Source organism: Pseudopipra pipra, chromosome 1 (assembly GCF_036250125.1).
Source record: "Pseudopipra pipra isolate bDixPip1 chromosome 1, bDixPip1.hap1, whole genome shotgun sequence".
Classification (NCBI taxonomy): domain Eukaryota; kingdom Metazoa; phylum Chordata; class Aves; order Passeriformes; family Pipridae; genus Pseudopipra; species Pseudopipra pipra.
This window is the reverse complement of record NC_087549.1, coordinates 138,511,016-138,530,898: the sequence shown is the minus strand read 5'-3', so window position 1 is coordinate 138,530,898 and position 19,883 is coordinate 138,511,016. Positions and strand designations below refer to the sequence as shown.

The 19,883-nt window shown below is 38.4% G+C and overlaps 1 protein-coding gene across 2 annotated transcripts in view; it reads right to left on the bottom strand.

Moving 5' to 3' along the window:
* Positions 1-804: 804 nt before the first annotated feature.
* The window catches only part of GPR158 (G protein-coupled receptor 158), a 184,063-nt gene continuing 164,984 nt past the window's right edge, over positions 805-19,883 (bottom strand). The window contains exons 8-12 of one of the 2 annotated variants that reach the window (XM_064635793.1): positions 13,171-13,309; positions 9,305-9,410; positions 7,262-7,408; positions 5,678-6,500; positions 805-5,551 (exon numbers count right to left, since the gene is read on the bottom strand). In XM_064635793.1, coding sequence (XP_064491863.1) covers positions 5,046-5,551; positions 5,678-6,500; positions 7,262-7,408; positions 9,305-9,410; positions 13,171-13,309 — 1,721 coding nt within the window. In that variant the 3' untranslated portion in view covers positions 805-5,045. Of the gene's footprint in view, positions 6,501-7,261; positions 7,409-9,304; positions 9,411-13,170; positions 13,310-19,883 lie in introns of both variants that reach the window. The other variant, XM_064635782.1, reaches the window with a different exon arrangement.

Sequence of the window (19,883 nt, the reverse complement as noted above, 5' to 3'; positions counted from 1 at the left end):
TATTTTTCTGGACTTCTTGCTTGCAAAGGAGTTGTATACAGTTCATTTATGGAACATAAGTAATTCCCTTTCCCTTCTTTCCCTGTCACGTCTCCTGAGATTCACAGCAATCTGTGAAAATGAGCTTCACAATTTATTTATGCCATATACAGAAGAAAACTTCATTTGTTTTAAGCTGCTGCATGATGGCCACCCTGGGTGTTCTGTAGTTTCCGCATGAGAAAATCCAGCAAATTCCAGTCTCCTAATTACCTTCAAATCCTTCATAATTTTATATAGATCTCATCCCCCTTTCTGAGTCACCTCTCTCCCAAGCTAAACAAGTTGCACTTACACAGCTGCCATTTTCTATCTCTTATCTTTTTTGTTACCATTCTTTGTATCTTTCCTATATCTGTTAGACACATATCTTAGATGAGGAGTTCAGGTATACACACATACAGTACAGATGAGCTGTAGGATTTTACAGTGACATGATAAAATGCCATCCAGTTACTTCCTGTTATTTTTAATATTGTAGTTCCCATTAAATTCAAAAAATAGAACAGCCTCTACAATTTTCATCTCAAAATTGCAACCACTGAGAAAACAGAGCTATTTCCTTAACCAGAAATCCTGAACACAGTACAAATCTACTCTAAAGGCTGATGTTAAGAATATATGAGGAAAATCCAGAAAATGCTACTGACATGATCAGATCATATAAGCTGTAAAATTAGCTACTTTAGAAGTTTGATGGGAAACCTGTTTAGCTTGGATCAGTAATGACTTCAGAAGACCACAACACAAAAGCCTGCAGACAGATTTCATATAAATGTGCTTTATTGCAGAGAAGTTACATTATTTACATGCTGCAACACATTACAACATAAATCTATTAAGTATTTCATGGTGGATGCTGTTGGTTGCCAGATAACATTGTCATAAGAACCACATTATAAAGTGAAGAGACTTACAGCTTTATATACTCTACAACTTGGAGTAGCTAAAATGTTAAAAGTCAAAGGCAGTGTTTGCTCAGGCCTGCCTGTTGTCATATGCATGCAAAAGCCTAAGGAGAGCAAATATAAAAGTATTGTCCGGTTTCAAGTCTATGATGCCACCAAAGCTGACGATAGGTGTGTACTGATTTATATTTTAAAGCGCATAATCTTGCATAAATTATACAAGTCTAATAAGATTGGTATAAATCTAATTCTTTATAAACCATGTCTTAGAAATAAAGGAGAAATGCAGCTTGCACATGCATTTAAAAGGACAACCTAGCAAATGTTTGTGACCTTCATGTTTATTGTCTTTTCTCTGAACAGATATGCTAGAAAACATCTTTATAACATTTTTATTCTAGAGTTGCACTTCTCTTGGCTGAACAACGATAATGAAACTCCAGAAAAAGACAACTAAGCAATCTAGCCCATATTTGCTGGTGGAGAAAAATCTATGAAATACAGAACATTATTTATGTCTAACTTAGTATGTCTTCATTAAGCAATGTTATTAGTAGCATCATAGTGAAATAGAATAGTTGTGTGAAGTTTGGCCCCTCATTTTCTTAAATGTGAAATAATTTTAAGTCCCAATTGAATCTGTAGTCCAAAGATCAGTTTCTTAAAGACTGGGGAAAGCTTTGTTGTTTTCTAAAGGAAAGTTCCCCAGTTGTGTCAGTCTTAGGGGATGTGACTACAATGAGCCTAAAGAACCATAACAGACACTTTTTAAGAAGTGAAGGAAATGGTCAGGATGAAAAAAATCAAACCCAAACGAGAATATACAAACCAGTGCCTTCCCCGGTAAACCAGCTTTTTGCTTGCTGTGCAACTGGGCTGTTGTACACCAGCCAAGGATTGGGCTTTGTTTCTGTGTTTCTAATGAAGTTATCTTTTAAAAAGAGAAAGAAAGAGAAAAGAAACCAAGCAAGGAATTATAGATACATAGCGGTGGCACAGACACAATCATGCATGAAGGGCTTGATCCTGCCAGGAATGCAAGGGGCAGTGGTACTGTGCAGACACTTTGCCAGTGTGGATCCTCTCATCCTTGGTGTGCGCTGCACCCCAACACGGCTCCCACAGAGCAGGGCATGGGCAGTGTGCCCTTGCTCAGCTCTGAGGTTGAGGATGGAGGGCCAGACGAGCAAGGGCAAGAGGGCTGGTGCCTGCTCCTTGCGACCATCTGTCTCCAAGAGGCAGTGAGAACACACAAATATCTAGTTTCATGATTCCTCCATGGATTCCCACTTCTAACATCACTGCCTGGGTCTGACAAAGCACTAGTTTTGTGAGTCAGGGCAGCCTGCAATATGCTGTCCCCCCATCCCGTTCCCACAAACCACTGCTAAGACGGGCTGCAGAACCTCCCTTTGAGGGTAGGGGAGGTGTGAGGTGGTAAGCATTTCATCAGGTTTAAAACTGTGTATTTCTCTGCATACAGGGTCAGTGTGCTCCTGGAGGACTCCCAGGAATCTGTGTTCCCATGATGGACTTCTTCCCATAGAAATATAGGGTTACTTTCTCTCTGAAGAGCTGATCAAATCCCACTGAAGTTGACAGAAAATTTACAGACAAATTACACTAGTGTCTGGGACTGGGAAGGGAGAAGCTGAGCACACCAAGTCTAACCTCAGCTCTTTTCCACACTAAGGACAGAGCTGGATTTGGGCTGCACATAGGATGCCACTGGCACTGTGTGTACAAAGTGGGTGCACTGATGTCCAAAGCACTCAGGCTCATATGTCTGACTCCCTTTCATGGGGGAAACAGGGATTCTGGGTTGCAAGGGTGCCAGTCAGATCTCCTAGGCCATAATTACACCCTACAAAAGAGGGGTGAGAGAGTCGGACAAGCCCAGGGTAGTAAAGACCTGAGGCAGCATGTCCTTGTGGTGTAACTGAGCATCATTCTGGCTAACCAGGTTGGCTGGGGCAGCTCAGCCACTTAATCTGGAGCTATGAGGAGAATTTATAAGTGAGGTCAATGTGTTTAGACAGCGCCAAGACCTGAGCCAACTTGTCCCCAGCTGGCTTAAGTGTTGGCATATTCCAGATTAGGGCTTAGCAGAGGCAGTAGGAAGATCAGATATATCTTGATCTGTCAGTCTAGACATGCCCATAGACTCCTCTCCCTTCTAAAGGACAGAAAAAGTCCTCCTCATGCCCAGGTTGTCTATGCCCCTCTGCTCATTGCATTTTATCTTAAGCCACTTTTCTATGATGCCACAAAAATCAGTTTATACTACATACGTGTATGTGCATGTGTGTATTAGATATGACATTTATATATATATATTAAACATATATAAATATCTATTTTTATATATATTATATATATATTAAACAACACATTCTATTCAATCATCCTCATTTCACGTTCTTCCACTGAATCCCATCACTTCTCTCAAATTGCACAAGTTCTTTAGGACTGAGCTGTCTTTGTTTTGGAGTACACTACGTAGAGCCAGTTTCAGTGAACAGCACTTTACTGGTACCGCATTTAGATGGCTGGGGGTTTTTCATAATTACTGATACTCCTTGGAATTTTTACAATATGTCCTCAGGCCCTGATGGTGAACCATCACTAAGACTCATAGTTGTGGATGGGCCATTTATGAATTAAGCTCATATGCATGATGAGGACTGTAGCTATTGCTGAAAAGTAGCACTGTATTAAACACTAACTTTTACTGTAAATGTACATATGAATTTTAAAAAAATCAAAGCATTTTGGAAAGTGGGAGAGAAGTGCCATCATTTCCATTCCCATTACCTCTTACAATTGCATGTATGGGGAAGACTAATATTTTGGACTTCTCACTCAAGGGCAAAGTTTTTGAGGTTTGCCATCAGGGGTAAACAGTACAGTGTTGTTCTATATAGGCTAGCTAATATACTTCCCAGAGCTGTCTGGTTTTAGTAAAACAGGTGATCATTTCTGGGGTATATTCATTGTCATTCTTTCTTACCTTATTTAGCAGGATATACTCAGTAGGGAATACTGAACAAGATCATCACAATCAATGTTTAAAGTAAGAGTTCTGTTTTGTTAGATGATATTTTCCAATTAGTAACAAAAAAACAGATAAGTTGTCCTAATATGCAGCTAAGACGACTGAATTTCCACTACTAACAAAGAACATTAACAGGGAAGTGCATAACTTACTGCATATAAAACTCCTGAATAATACAGTATCAAACTATAAATTTAAATAACGGAGAGTAAACAAAAAAATTCACTATATAAATCACAGGAAAGGAAAAAAAAATAATCTCCAAAGATCAAAAGAATTTCCTGATAAGAATTACGGCTTCCATAGCCAGTGAAAGATTACTGCAATTCTATATATAAACAAAATGATATTTTAACTTGCAATTAAAAGAAAGTATCTGCAGATTGCATAAATATGTTGTTGTGTCACATAATATCAAAGTTATTTGCAAAAATTATACAATCTGGAATGTTTTAATATGAGACACAACGGTGTACTTAAACATATAGTAATAAGAAAATGAGAGCAACCATTATAGAAAATATTTTTGGGATGCATTGAGTTAGCAGTGCTATTTAGATTAAATATATGAAGTGAAAAGTCGTCATTTTAATAAGCTGTTCATTGATACCCCTTTCTGCCATCAGAACATTTTCTGTGCCCTACTTCTGCTGGATCTTTAAAGTCCCAAGGGCAAGTTAAAGCAAGTTACGGCATCCAGAAATAATTCGGTTAAGATCTACACTGTGCGTTTGTTACCATCATGTTATTTTTCTTTTAAATGAGAAGTGATTTCACAAAGGCAGATTTTTTTCACTGACACAGTAAAATCCTTGGAGCAGGGACCATATTCTGGGCATTGCTAATCACACTGTTGGCACTCAACAAATAAATAATAACAACATCAATGATAATTTACTTCACTTCTACTTATTTGTAGTGCTGATTCCCTTGATTTAAGTGATGCTCCTTAGGAATTTTCAGATCCTTTTGGCCTAAGTCCCCTCTGTCTCTCCTGTTGTCTTTCTTCTCAATGTTGCTACTCTCCTCAGTCCAAAAGCCTCTTATTTTCGAGGTGCTGCTGTTTTATTTGCACTTATAGCAGAGGTGTTCAATAAAGCTACACTTCTTTCTGCATTTGGTAAATCTGGTGTATCATACTCCCAAGGGCAGACTTCAGCTCGAGATGCTAAAGGTTGCTGTAAGTAACTACTTGGCTTATGGGAGTTAGATGAAAGCACATTTCCCTCGGAAGAGGCATTTTTTTTCTGTTCTGCCAATTTATTGAGGTTTTCCTTTTCTGCTGCTTTCTGGGGCAGCTCCTCCCGCTCCCCAGCACAGGTATTAGGTGTATATTTATTAACATTCTCACACTTCAGCCCAGGAGCGACCTGAGACTTGGAATTTGACTGGTTTTTCTCATTTTCGAAGACCTGCTGCTCTTGTGTCTCCCGAGTGGCTGCCTCCACCTTCTCTGAGCTCTTTTGATTTGACTGTTGGTACCCCTCAGGTGTCTTCAGCTTATGATGAGTCTTCCCCTTTGGCTGGGAAGGGTGGTTTTTCTCTGCCTCTGAGGAAGCAATAGATACATGTTTTTGAGCTTTAGAGTCAAAAGGCACAGGACCAGGAATTTGGTCATATATCTCCCAAGGACAAACTTCTCCTCTGTCGAAATTGTCCTTGTGCAAAGACTTACCTGGGCCTGTGTCTGGATTTGCAGGTGTTTGACTAACCCTTTGCTGTTTAATAATTCCAGATTTATGGGCTTTCTTTGTTTCCTCAGAGTGGGTAGAGTTTTTCCTGTGGGAATCCTTATGTTCCCCCTTATCAGAGGCTGAGTGCTTTTTGCTGGCCTCCTTACCCTTCTGCTGAGGTTTATGAGATTTAGTGCTTTCTTCTAGACTTTGTGTTTTACCTGTTAGTCCCAGAGTCTTTTCCTTGGCACTAGCAATAACACTGAGGGATTTTTGTAACACAGACGTTCTTGGATGCAGAGGTTTCTTATCAGCACTTAAATTATGTGCACTTACTGATTTGCACACCAAAGGGACCGATTCAGTGGAGACAGCTTCAACTTTTTCAGGAGCATTTTTGGTTAATTTGTTACCATTCAAGGAGTCCAGGAGTGTTTTCTCAGCAGGTATAACTTCTGCACTTTCTGTAGTTAAGCCATTTGGTTCTTCTGTTTGATCCCTAACATGATCGTAAGTGCTGTGGGACTTTTTTAAGGAAAAAACCCTGTTTTTCAAAGTCTCTTCCTTTGGCTTTGCAGAGCTTGTGGAATCCTGTGCATTTTTCTTCAGTGTGGCCAAGCTCTTCACAGCACTGTGCTCCATCAAGTCCTTCTCATCCCTGGAGCACTGCCGGGTGACTGTCTCAGGGATTTCTGTAATACGTCGCATTATCGAGCGCCCCAAGCCCTTTTTAGAGCACCTTTTTTTCTGGAGATGTGGATTATTAGCAATCATCTTTTTCCTTTTATAGATTTCAAGCTGGGCATATAGTTTCTTCAACTCATCCTGCAAAGCAAAGTGAATGGCAAAACTAGTATGTACAGAGCGAGTACAGTCAAACAAGCAGCCTGATGAGTGCAAGATCTATTGCTCTAACAATGGCATTAAACTTACTTCACCATCTTTTCTAATTCTTGAATTTGCTATTTCTCCACCAAATTGAATCCAATTTTTTTTCCACTTTAAAAATAAGTTCAACCCTCATGCACAAACATGTTACTTTCCACAGCACACATAATTCATATGCATTTATGCTGTATGTTTCACATTTCGCAATGCTGTGCTGTATGCTTTCCTGCTGATCTCTACAGCTATTCTTTATTCTCAGAATATAACCCCTTTTATCATGTAAAATAGGAATCATTTTTTTCTTTTAATCACGTTTTTAAAATTTTATCTATGCAGTTATATATGCTTATTTATATGTTACATACAAATGGCTAATCACACTGAAACCAAATGTTGTTAGCACTTCAAGATAATTCAAAGAGCCTATGTAAACTGATAAACAGCTCTTGCTGTGGATGATTCCTCCTCCTTAACTGCCAGTATGACTTTTACTGCAACTAATAATTCAGCATCTCTTCACACTAGTGAATAGTTTCCATGAGATTTTACATGACCTGATACCACAATCACAAGAGACCTAAGCTAGCCTTTTTCAGCCGATATCTGCAAAGAAAGATAAATGCATGCAATTTGGAGTTTACTTGTAGGAAAAAGTGTTGTTCTTGAAAATGAATGCTATTCAAATCAGTTATATGTACCCGAATATCTTCAGGATCCAAACTATGTTCACTCCATGCTGAATTGATACTGCTGTTCAGATAGGATCCAGATCGACCCATATCAAGCTCATCTTCATAAGCTTCTGTAGCTATATCATCTCTTGGGTTATTGCTTGAATGTGAAAACTGCAACAAGCATTCATAAAAGAGAGGTTGCCATGAGTGCAAAAGTTTACTCCAACATCACTGTAAGAGCTTACAGCAGTTTTTATGGTACAATGATCCTTCTATAGATTTCATGTGATTCTCGAACTCAAAACACTAGCTATAATCTTCACTGGCATAAGTAGTGTCCTATAGAATATCAGTATTGTGTGGAAGGAACTCTTATTAAGATGCCTTAACTTGATAAATCTTAGAGATTTACATAAGAAAAAATTCCTACTTGTTTTGATGCTTGTTTAAACCTCTTTAAATGGCATTTCAATTAAGCTAGGATAAAAATAGACTTTCAGACAGTATTTTCAATTAGGCAGCTAAAACCATAAAACACTATTTAATAATCCTGTGGAAAGCAATTTTTCCATTTTAGATCCTGACCCTGAAAGGGAAGACATGAGGTGGCCAAAAAAGGAAAAAAAAGGAAAAAAGATGGAAACTAATGAAAAAGGAGATATTTTTTCTCTTCTATGTTTTAGCAGATGCTTGAATCAAGAGTTGGAGAGTGTTTGTCATAATTTTTTTGTTCATATTGATTCACTCATCTGTAGTTACTATTGTTCACACAGTCATCTGTCTTCAGGAGTTTATGAATAGAACAGAACCTTGTGAATCTTAATTCCCTGAATTCTTTGGTATGTTGGAAGAAAAGCCTCCGCAGTGTTACACAGATAAATAAGCTAAAAATTAAATAAGCTAAAAATTAAAATGTTGATCAGTAGTTATGAATCAGCTTCAGAAAGCTCAACAAATTTTCTAGGCTAGTTTAGAAAGACACCTCTGAAGATACCTTATAAAGTATATGAATATAAAGTAGAATATATAAGACTATTGCTAAAGACCAGAAAAGTAATTTAAAATAAAACAAGATTATGCAGTATTAAGGCTGCATCCATGTGTCCCCTTGTTGTGTGTATATTTGACAATTATCAGCATACCCTGTTCTGACACACAGGCAAAAGATGGGAATAGCAGCTTCATTAACCTGAACATTCTATCAACTCAAACAGCTTAATGCTTTTCCTTCATATGTAGCTTTCACCTCTACTCCTGACCTTTAGATTAATAGGATTGGTCAGTTCAAAAGCCATTATAAAATCATTCCCTTTGCTGGGGTACTGTCTTAAGAAGGATGCTCCATTCAAATCCTGGGGATCAGTGCTAGAGACAGGTGGAGCTTCCTGCAGTTCTCCTGTCCCTGGTGACACTGACATATTGCCACTCCAGTCTCAGTGCCCGATGGGAGGTGACTGCAGCGCTCGGAGCATTTTCTCTTCTCTTCCCTGACTCCTGTCATCCCCCTCGTACTTGTGCCCCTACAGTGTTGGCATCCAACACTGCTCCTGGCTCCATGTCATGGGCCATGTCTCCTTCCAGTATGCAGCATATGTCCATCCCAGGCTCTGATTTGCAAAGGGCTCTACTTTTTCAGCCTATAACTGCCTGGTTTAAATCCCAACCTCCCTGACTCATGGCTAGTCCAGTCTCCTGATTCTAGTTTTTCTATCCCCTTGCCTAAACTCTTTTTCTGCTCCCTGCTAATTCTGGCAGCAGCACAGTCACCCAAACACCTGAAAAAAGTGTAGTTGGGCAGGATTCTTTCCTTCTTATATTAATCACATCAAAATTTTAAGTACTTTAAACTCCTGGAATGTTGAGAGCTGAAAGAAAGAATCTTTGAAAATGTGTAAGTTTTTAAAAAAAAACAACAAACCAAACCAGCTTTTTAGGTAGCCAAATAGCCAAATTTTACATCTTCCTTTTTTATCAGTTGCTTGCTAGATTTATACAGAATTGCTTCTGCATGACAACTTTTATCTGCCTTAGTCTTGGCAAAAGAAAAGAGACAGAAGACTCAAATACCTTAGGAATCAGAAGTAGCCCAACAGTGACTGTCACAGTCAAATGTGTGTGTGCAAAGAACAGCATCAGCATCCAGTCAGACTGAAGTCTTGAAACAAGAATGAATCTGAAAATAGAATTCAGGTTTGCAATTCACTGCGTTTTCTCCAGTGCATTAGATTTAATATCTTTAATGTTCCTTAGGTTTCTTTTCATTGAATGGCCAAACACAACTGGTTTTGTTCTGTACTGCTTTCATAAAGACTAAAAATTACATCCACATGCTTTTTCTATATACCACATTTCAAAACAACTCAGAAAAAACCCAATCAACAAATCAAAATATAAAAAGAAATAACAGACCTTAAATGATACTGCTTATTCCATCTTTCTCACTGTATTGAGCTGTCTTTTTGTTTGGTTTATATTGTCACAGTTTCTCTAGCCTGAGCTGAGTTATGGCAGCTTACATACATTAAGGATGTGAAGGGATGATTTTAGGTTAAGTAAGCACACGTACTATGATAAATTGCAGTGCACTTCATAAACACAGGATGTCCACAGATTGCAGCTACCAAGTACAGCTGATAAGCCATCAAAGAGAGAACTGAACTGAAATGCATTTTAGTGGGGAGCAGAGAAATGATCTTGACTGCAGGACCGCCCAGCTCACTGCTGCGGGGCCCAAGAGCCTTGTGAATGCTTAGAAATGAGTGGCTGAACCTCCCAAACAAAACAGTTCCTTGCTGAGCTTTCTATAAGGGTGGTAGAACAAGCAGTGCAGGTACAGCTAGCTGGAGCATGCTTGGCTTGTCTGCTTTAGTGAGCTCCCAAAGATAGAAAGAGTAAGCAATGCAATGGATGAATGGATGTACCGCTGGCTTGCAATTTGCAGGTTTACAAAAATCATTCAGACAGAAATGACATTTGCAACTTATCCAAGTTCACAGATGCACATTTTGCAGAAGCTTTTGTTAACAGAAATAGTCTGGCATGAAACACTGGTTTATATGCTGCAATAATACAGTCATAATTACTTGTTTAATACTTTGTAAATGAAATGTTTCATGAACACAATAAAATATTATCATTAATTATTTCTTACAGAGATGTTGCTGTCGGGATGTGCAGGGATATGAGGAGGCTCAGGCCTGAGGTTTAGCTAACTGAACACGAGAACTGATGAAGATGACATGAACTGCTGGATGTAACAGTGAACAAAAGTTAGAGGGATGGCAAGATTTCACAGGTGGTTAACAGGGAGTCATTTGAAAGATGGCCAAACTTCACAGGTAACTGAAGGATCTTTGAGGGAGTAGAACTTGCAAGGTCAGTGGTGCCAATGTAACCTATCAGTAACAGCATATATGACTGTGATTACCCTGCTAATGGCATCACAAATACCAAATTTGAGTACAGATGTAGCAAAACTCAGACCAATCAGAAAAAAATAATGAGGGGTGGGTTGTTTATTTGGGAGAAGACAAGAACTGGGACAGAAAGGTGATAAGGTAGGTGAGGGAAGAACACCGGAGACCTGCATCTGGAAGACCCAAGGTCTCAGCCCGTGCCCAGCTGCAGAGGAGGAACAGGACCAGGCTGTGTTGGGCCTGTGCTGGTCCATGTGGGCAGCCACGTGCTGTGTGTGACTGCACTGCAGCAGATGTGCTCAATCTGCAAATGGAAACAGTGGCAGCCAGATCCATCAGACAGCCAGGAAAAAGCACCCACATCCTGATGCCCACTGGATTTCTTTAACCCTGAACAGATCCAACCCTCAAATTCTGTGAAGGTTTTTTGCTTGTTTTATGCATGAGATCTTGACGGATTAAGGTATATGTGCCATACAATACCTCTGAAAGCAAAATAGCGCTTGTGGTATCCATTCAGTCCTACAGAGATGGGGTTTCTATTTGAATGAGATTTTTTCCATATAAATTTTGGGTTTCTCTGTAATATAAGAGAAAGAGTAACACAGGAATTTAATACTGTGCTGATCTGAAGATAATCCAGAATCCTCTTTTTCTGAAATGGGAATATTTTAAAAGGAAAACAAAATGCAAACAGTTCAAGGTTTTATTTAGTGCTCACATCAATCTTCTATGAGCTTCGGGAGTTTTTAAACTGGATGGTTGCCTTGTAGGTGTCCTTCAAGGCTCCAGTGCTTTCAACTTCATGACAACTCAGATATGTCATATAAATCTGAGTCCTACATATCCACCCTTTCAATTGCATCCAGAACTTGGCAGGGAAGATGAAAGCAAAAAAAAAAAAAAAAAAAGTAAGGAAACAGACTAAAACTTGTTTGCAGAAATGGACATAATCTCAGGAGGGATCGTGTGCATTTTATTCATTCCTATCCATAAACACTACATGATTCTTCTTCAACAAATCAGCATGTATCAGACAGATGGCAAAGAATCAATACAAAATGTACATTAGAAAAAAAAAGGAAGAACAAGATCAGCAGACCTTAGGCTGGAGGCACAGGACTGTCAATAAGATAAACTGAAAGACTTAATCCTTTTCTGTCTCCTTCATAAAGCATGTATTAAAATGCCATATTTTCCTATTTTTCCCTTTTCCCCTCTCTTTAATCCAAGATTACTTTCATCCTGCTCTATTGTTAAAAGAAACTTGCAGCCCACATAATAGGTCTCCTAGTGCACTGAACTGTATCTTCTAACATGGCCCAAAATACAGTTTAGGAATGTTAATTAAGGGGGGGGGGGAATTGATTGAGAAGCTGTCATACTGGTTATAATAAATTCAAAAGTATTTTAACTGAATTTTACATCCACTAGAAATTAAAAAAAATGCTTCCATCAAATAAAGATTTTAAACAATAGCTTTGCAGATGTTTGTGATAGGGAGTAAAGATTTTGAGAGTATGTGGATGTTAAGACACAGGGTTAAAAGAAGGGGAAGAAAAAAAAAGTTGCAAGTCTGAAAAATGCAGTGAACTGTATGACAACGATAAGGGAAAAGAGTACCAGGAAAGAACTGAGATGAAGGATTTGCTTTGCTGATGTTTACTCAGAAGAAAACATGAAAGCAAACAGCAAGAAGACAGAGAGAAATGTGAATACCAAGACAGACCAAGGAACAGAGAAGAGTATTTGAAGACTGTCAATTAAGCAATGCAAAAAAAATAATCTTAGTACATAAGATCTGTCAGGAGGCAAAGGAAGGTGTGAGAACATCGTAAGAAAGTCTTAAGAGTTTTTACAGGATGAGATGAAACTCATGTTGTCTTGCTATTTTACATTTTCTAGGACCAATTCATTTGTACAGGGTACTCTGTAGGAAAGGAATATATAGCAATTTTCATGTAGCTCTAGCAAAGACTACCCAAATACTACCCAAATAGTTTAGAAGTATGAAATGTAGAGCTCATTACAGACTTTAGAAGAAACATGGGCTTTATATTACTAATATATCATCATACGCATAACAATATTTTTATGTCAGCATATAAAACACTATGCTTCATGCCCAAACCAGTACGGTTATCTTAATATATAGCTGCAGCTCACCAATCTGTTATACACCAGGAAAAGTTCATATAAACCAACATTCTTACCTGCTGTTTTTCTAGGGGTACAAAACAGTGAGCAGTATGTAGATGACTGAAGACAGATAGCAGTTTTGCTATACCTAATTTATCATATACCTAATTTATCAGCTATATTGAAAAAAACCCTAATTATATAATTTCATACTCTTGAATCCCATGGGAACATTTTTAAGTTTAGTAATCCCTTAATTAGCAGAAACATATTTATAAGACCTTCCATTATGCATCCTATCCCATTCACCCATTTTAAGTTGTACCATATGAAACGTGAAAGATAAATAGTTAATTACTAGATCTACAGATCACTTGCCTAATTGTATGGAATATAGCAGAGATAATGAGCTCATTGTGAACTGCAACAGCCATATAACGTGGCTCATGAAATGCTGATGGGACTGTCCGCACTGCATAGCAGAGATAAACACCCCACAAGAGGAATAAAAATTCAGCTGTGAGAAGAACAAAAAGAAATAATTTGCAATTAGTTTTATAGATGGAAGGAAATGTGAAGTACTACAGCATCTTCTGTATGTGTGAGTATCTATGCAAAGACAATACACATGTACATAGGCACACACATAGGCATTTAAACTCTTTCAGGTACTGTTACTGTACATCATACATTTGGTTTTAATTTTACACACTTTTTTCCAGATCAGGAACCTTTACATTTATGGTGTTTCAGTTTTTCAATTGACAAACTTTAAGACAATGTCTAATAATGTCTTGCTTGCTTTTATATTTGGTACTACAGAAGTTTGACATCATTTCAAATAGCAAGTATTTTTAATTGCAGGTCTGGTTCTTGTTATAGAGGCAGATACTGGTGCTATTACTAGACTGTGCTTTTTAAGACAACACTTTCATTTCAAAGGTTTATAACTCAGATATAACAATATATTTGGGTTTAAAAAATTCCTTTGTTCATGGTAATTAATTCTGCTGGTACCCATTATATGATGAGTCACTTCTGAGGGTCTAATGCAATTACAACAAATGACGTGTTTCTGTTAGGAGAAAAATGAGTAAGGGAAGAAAGAAGAAGGAGTAAAGGGTCAAGATCATCTTAAATTATCTGGTTAGAGCTAACTCATCTGCACCCAGCAGTATGCTGACTTCAGTTTCCACTGGACAGTCTGATGTGACATCATTTTGATTTTGATACAAATGAGGTGATTTCCTACCCATCTTGAAAAAACTCTCAGAAAAAAAAAACCCCACAGCTCTGCCATGTGGTTATGAATAGAGCTGGTGCCTGTCCCTCTTGCCTTCCAGCCTGAGTGACAAAGGCTGAAAGTGTTTGAGTGTCATCCAGCAACGTGCAGTTCCATTTTAGGCCAGCATTACTCCAGGTCAGCTGAGTGTGATCCTGTTGTTACTCATACACTGCTTTTGCCTTGTTGAATTTTAGCAGTAAAAGCTACAATCAAATGTAGTATAATAGAAAATTATTTCTTTTTCATACTTACTTTTGCCAAAAAATGTTATTATACTGTAACTAAAACCAGTGATCAGTGACATCACTCTACGGTAGTGGTCAGCAAATAATTACTGGTCTGATTTAGATAAGCACACAAAAGCTTGTGAACCCCACCATTATCAACAAACTGAAATAAAACATCAGTACTGGATATCTCATGAGAAAACATCCTCTGGTTTCTCCACTTTTAGTAGTACACAGCTGCTGTAAATTACCTATATTATATTGTTATATAATTTTGAAATTTCTAATTTTGCTATTAATTTCATGTAAAATCAGTAAGAGATAAGTCTGGATAAAATGAATTCAGTTACATAGATCTCACTGTGCTGTGATAAGAGTTCAGTTTGAACTCTGAACAACACTTTGCATGTTTCTTAATGAAAAATAGATGGCCTCGCTCCGAGATCGTTGCTTTTACTAGATCATATCCTTCAGACACCCGGCAGCCCTACCAGTTACATAAACCCAAACATGTGAAGAGGCACAATCCATGCATATTGCTGTTTTTATGTTCTTCCTCACCAAAATCCCAACAATAATAAACCTTTTTATCTTTTGACTAAGTAATAGTTTGACTTGGGACCTTACTGAGTGTCAAAATGAAAAAAAGCATGGTATGAATCTTCTGAGACTATGTGTCCTAGCCTGGTTTTGAGCTCAACAAAAGTATATATGCAGGTATGTTTTTCCCACATCCCCCATACACTCACTGCCTGGGCAAACTGGCTGCTACTTCCATTTCATTCCTAAAAAATTAGCTATGCTACCAAAGAAGTCTGTTACTCTGGTTTCCTAAAACCTCCTATGCAGAATGACCTATCAAGAGATCTTGTTCCTAAAGTCTTTCCTGGTCAAGTGGAATACAAATTTTGCTTCAATGAAATAATACTAAAGGCTCTTTTACAAATGTTAGCAGTTTGGTTTTTTTTCCCTTTAAGTACTTGCCTTGCATATGCAGAATCATGGCACTGAAATGTACTGCTCTTCAAAGCACTGTAATTTATTGTTTTAATTGCTCTGTAATAATTTAGAAGAAATTGAAAAGCAGAAAATGGTTAGAATTAGGCTGCTAAAGCCAAATCACTCTATCTTACTATCCTATCTTCTATGGAAACCCTTAATAATACAGCTCGACAGGAACCCCCTGAACATGCCAGAAAACCTATTTCTTAACATTTTGCCTTTCATCCAAACTCCCCCTGCTCCCCAAAATGAGCAGCAGAACTGAACAGACAAGCTAATTACAAAATAATGGGCATACTCCACAAAACTACCCGTGGTCCGTTCTTCTTTCTCAGCTGAAGTGAGAAGAGCTCAGTCTCTTACTGAAAAGTTCAGTTAAAAGTGCTAACAGAGGCTGAGAGCTTGAAAAGGTTTGGCTTTTAAAAGTATAAAAATTCCCATATAAACCTTCATGTGCTGAAGGTATTCTTACTTAATTAAAGAGTGTGGGCTGAATCTTGCTTATTTTTACAAGAAAAAAACCCCTACTCTAAGTTGGAAGATTTACAAGAATTATCTTTTTTGTATACAGAGCAAATGAAAATGAAAAAGCCACACTTCCATTGAAAAAACCACACACAACCCAAACATTTCATTTAGCTGGGCTGAGTAGGAAGGCAGGTAGCATTTGATCTCCAGATCTGATTAATTCTGAAAATTTCACAATTTTCAGTTTCACAATCATAGTTACAAGGAGTTCCTAAGACAACAAGGGGCAATTTCAAAGCATTAACATACTGAAGCATAACAGTAGCTTGCACCATTCAGTGCATAATGCTTTTAGAAAAGCTTTACATATAGAGCAGAGATGGCACTCTTGTCTGCAGATAATAATTAGTGTGACATCTGGTATGCAACACAAATAGGGAATAGCTCTTAAAACACAAGGTAAAATAACAGAGTTCCTTTACTTGCTAAGCCCAACATTACAATAATTTCATTAGCAATGACAAAACAAAACAGACTGATAGAAGACCAATTTATTATCTAAACCACTAATTAAACAGATTAAATGTATAATGTAAAAGCTGTGCTTGAGGGGGGAAATCAAGTACCTATAATTAGCTACAGACTATTAGTGCAATTTGTAACAAAAATCTGAAGGAATATCTTAGCATACTGCATACTGTCAAGACCAAACTCAAAGCTCAAAACACATGATCTCGTTCCTATAAGTAAGATTTATCGCAAGGCTTATAAATTACCTCATTTTACATATTAAGCACAAAAGCAAGAAAACCTTCTTTTCCCCTCCCGAAAAATTACGGAAATTCCTAGGAGAGAGTGTTGTCAACAGCTCTCTGGACAGAAAATGTGGAGTCAAAACAACAAAGCATAAAAGAGCTCTGAAAAAACCTGCAGTAGCTACTCTTTGACTGTCCAAACCAGGCATTCGGATGTCAGGAGAAAATCTCTGAGACATAAGAGGTTAAGAAAAGGCATAATTCCTTTAAAGGCATAAATGGATGTAGATGTGAATGGAAGGCAGGAGATGAAAATGTAAAGTGACCTCAATATGTCATGTGCATAAATGAATTAATCTTTAAATATCTCTCTTCCAAGTCACTACCTACTTCTTATCCACAGAACCTCTTATCTGGTCTTTGCATTATCTAATCAACCTGCTTAATATATTCTCTGGTGCTTATAAAGCAAAAGTCTTCCTTGTCTTTGTGATGCTGATCATGTTTTTAGAAAACGAAGCAATTTGGAATACTTAGCTTGATCATCCAATATACTGGGCCAGATTCATGTCTGACGCCACTGGCCTGTTACAATGAAGAGTGTGTCATGTCTGCTCACTTGACATTTGTTTAGGCCATTGCTCATATTCTGCATCTTCTGATACTGAAGGACAATTATATATGTTCACAGTTTGTGATACGTATCTGTTGTTAGAAAAGGACAGCTCCAGGATTGTTATTATTGACTCAAACAAACTTTCTCAGAAAATCTGGGTTAATATATTTACTAGGTTTTGCTAAACATGCAGTTGCCTGTATTGCAAATTATTCTTTCATATTTAAAACCAGTACAAGGTGAAGCTGTGTCCCGAGTCTGTGACATTTTCTTTCAGTGTCCATCAGCCATGCTGTGTCATGCCTTGCATGGTACAGTGTGTGCAGCCTGACCTGTGCCCACCTCTCCAGCCCCCAGCAGAAGGAAATCCCCACCTTAAACCATAGCCACTTCCATTGCCTGCTCTGCAGATGTCTGTATTTCATCTGAGACCACAGAACTACAGAGCAAGATATGACAAACTGAGAGCGGTGATCGAAGTCACTGTCCTCTCTTTAAATATTGAAAAAGTCATTGAGATTCATATAAGGAAACATGAAAAGCCAAGAAATGTGAAGATGGACCTTGGAACATGGCTTACACACCAGCTCTTCTCAGAGGCCTTAGCAAAGTACTTCATCCTTACTTCTACAGCTTTGCTGCCTAAGAACAGGACAGCACCAAATAAAAATACCACACATGCAGCCTTACGTTGCTCTCTTTTGCATATATAGTTTTTAGTTAACACTATCATTTCTTAAGAGACCAGACTTATTTAATGCATGTGACAGAGTATTTCCAGGGATAAATCAAGGTTGGCTAATGAAGAAATCTCTGTAATTTGTTGCAAATAACATCTAGATGTCTAGTGAATGAGAGGAAAGACTGCAGGGTGGGGAAAACCAGTCAGTGCACATGCACAACTGAATTCTAACTTTGCCTGTGCCTCAAGATTTTATGCATATGAAAAAAAAACCCACTCAAGGTCCCCATTGAATCCAAACTTTGCAGAGGTGATCACAGAGAGAATTTTTCTTGCTATTTGGGTGCCAAACAAGGCATTTTTGCTGCAATTTGCAGTAGAACTAAGCACGCAGGGCTATATTTGTAGCCAGTGAGACCATACCTAAGGTTATATATAGATTTGACTAAGCTCTGTAACTGAGCCAAAGGCATTGCAAAATGGACACCCAGATTAAATGGACCATATAACCCTAATCTCACTGTGTCTCAGCTTTGCCTGTGTAAAATGGGGATAATGCCACTGTCATTGCAAGGTGACAGTGGAAATAAATTTATCCATATTTGTGAAAAGCTTAAATCCTAAACTGCGTGTTTTCTTCCTGCCATGATCAGGAAAGCAAAGGAAGTTATTTCAGACTGTCCATCCTGGTTGCTTCTCAGTCCTCCTACCCTGGCAGAAATGCCCTTCTGTTGTGCTTCTTCATGCCAGCCTCTCAGTGGAGATGGCTGTGGGCTAGAGATCCTGAAAGGAGCTCCCTGGAGCCAGGACACCCATCCCCGTGCTCGTTTGCACTCTGCTATCCAAAAGACACTTGCAAAAAGAAGAAACACCTGAAGGATTAAAGCTCATTTTCATGACTCTGTATGAAGTTTTATGTGTGACCACACTTATTTGTTTAAAAAGCACCATCACAGGCTAAGAACAGGACACTGATCCCCAGAGATGGTGACCTGCTCTGCCTCTTTTCCTTAAACCAATAAAGGAAAGCCCATTAAAGCTGTGACTTGACTAAGTTCAATTGGTATTCTGAACTCTGCACTGTTGGTAAAACAGTACTGTTCCAACAGTTATACCATTTTTAGCTCAGATTTTGGAAACAAATTACTGATCACCATTCTACTTATATCCATAACACAGCTACAACAACTCATCTATTTCTCCACCACACTTCACTACATTTTAAATCCCATTTATTGAAATGAAGTGAGCTATGGATTTGGAAGCACAGCTCCTCCATTCGTTCATTCACTCAGGGTGCCAGCTGGAGCCATTTTAAAACTGGGAAAAAATAGTGTCCTTGATTGCTCCTGTGTTGCCAGCCAACGCAATATCTTCCTACTTCGCTGCGTCCAATCTCCCACCTGGAGAGTTGCACTGTGTCATAGGAGAAGCTTTTTTCTTCAACTGAAAGGATTTTCATATATTTCAATGAACTGTGATTACATGTGTAAGTCTTTAGTGTCAAGTCATTCCCAGCAAATTATAAATCACCAAAGGTTTATCCGTCTCTCTCACCATATCTCAGCATCATTTTAATTAGCTACACACAGCAATAAAAAGACCTATATGTGGAGAAAGAAGTAATGATGCCAATTCCAGACTTTCTTCCCTACCAGAACTTCTGTGGGCTGTGGCTGTGCAAGGCTGAGAAAGAAGAGCAGGGGTCCTTGGGCTGGTGGGGGGTACAGCATACTCTGTCCCCCACACAGCCACAAAACTGCCTTGCAGGCGCACTTAAAGCAATGCAAGGGACATGCTAACCCACAGTCTGTGGGTCCCATGGCTGGAGGGTGCCCTAGAGATGGCTTTTGCTAGCAATGGAAAAATATCCACTGACTTGAGTGTGAGCAACATGCCTAGGAGTCTCACTGCACTAAACATATGCCAGTGCTCAGGTTTAAAATCCCTAGGAACTCCCCTCATTTCTCTTAGCCCTTATACTAAAGCACTTTTTAAATTCTTCTACACAGATGTGCTGTTCTGCCTTATTCCTTCCATAGCTCACTGTTGTTAT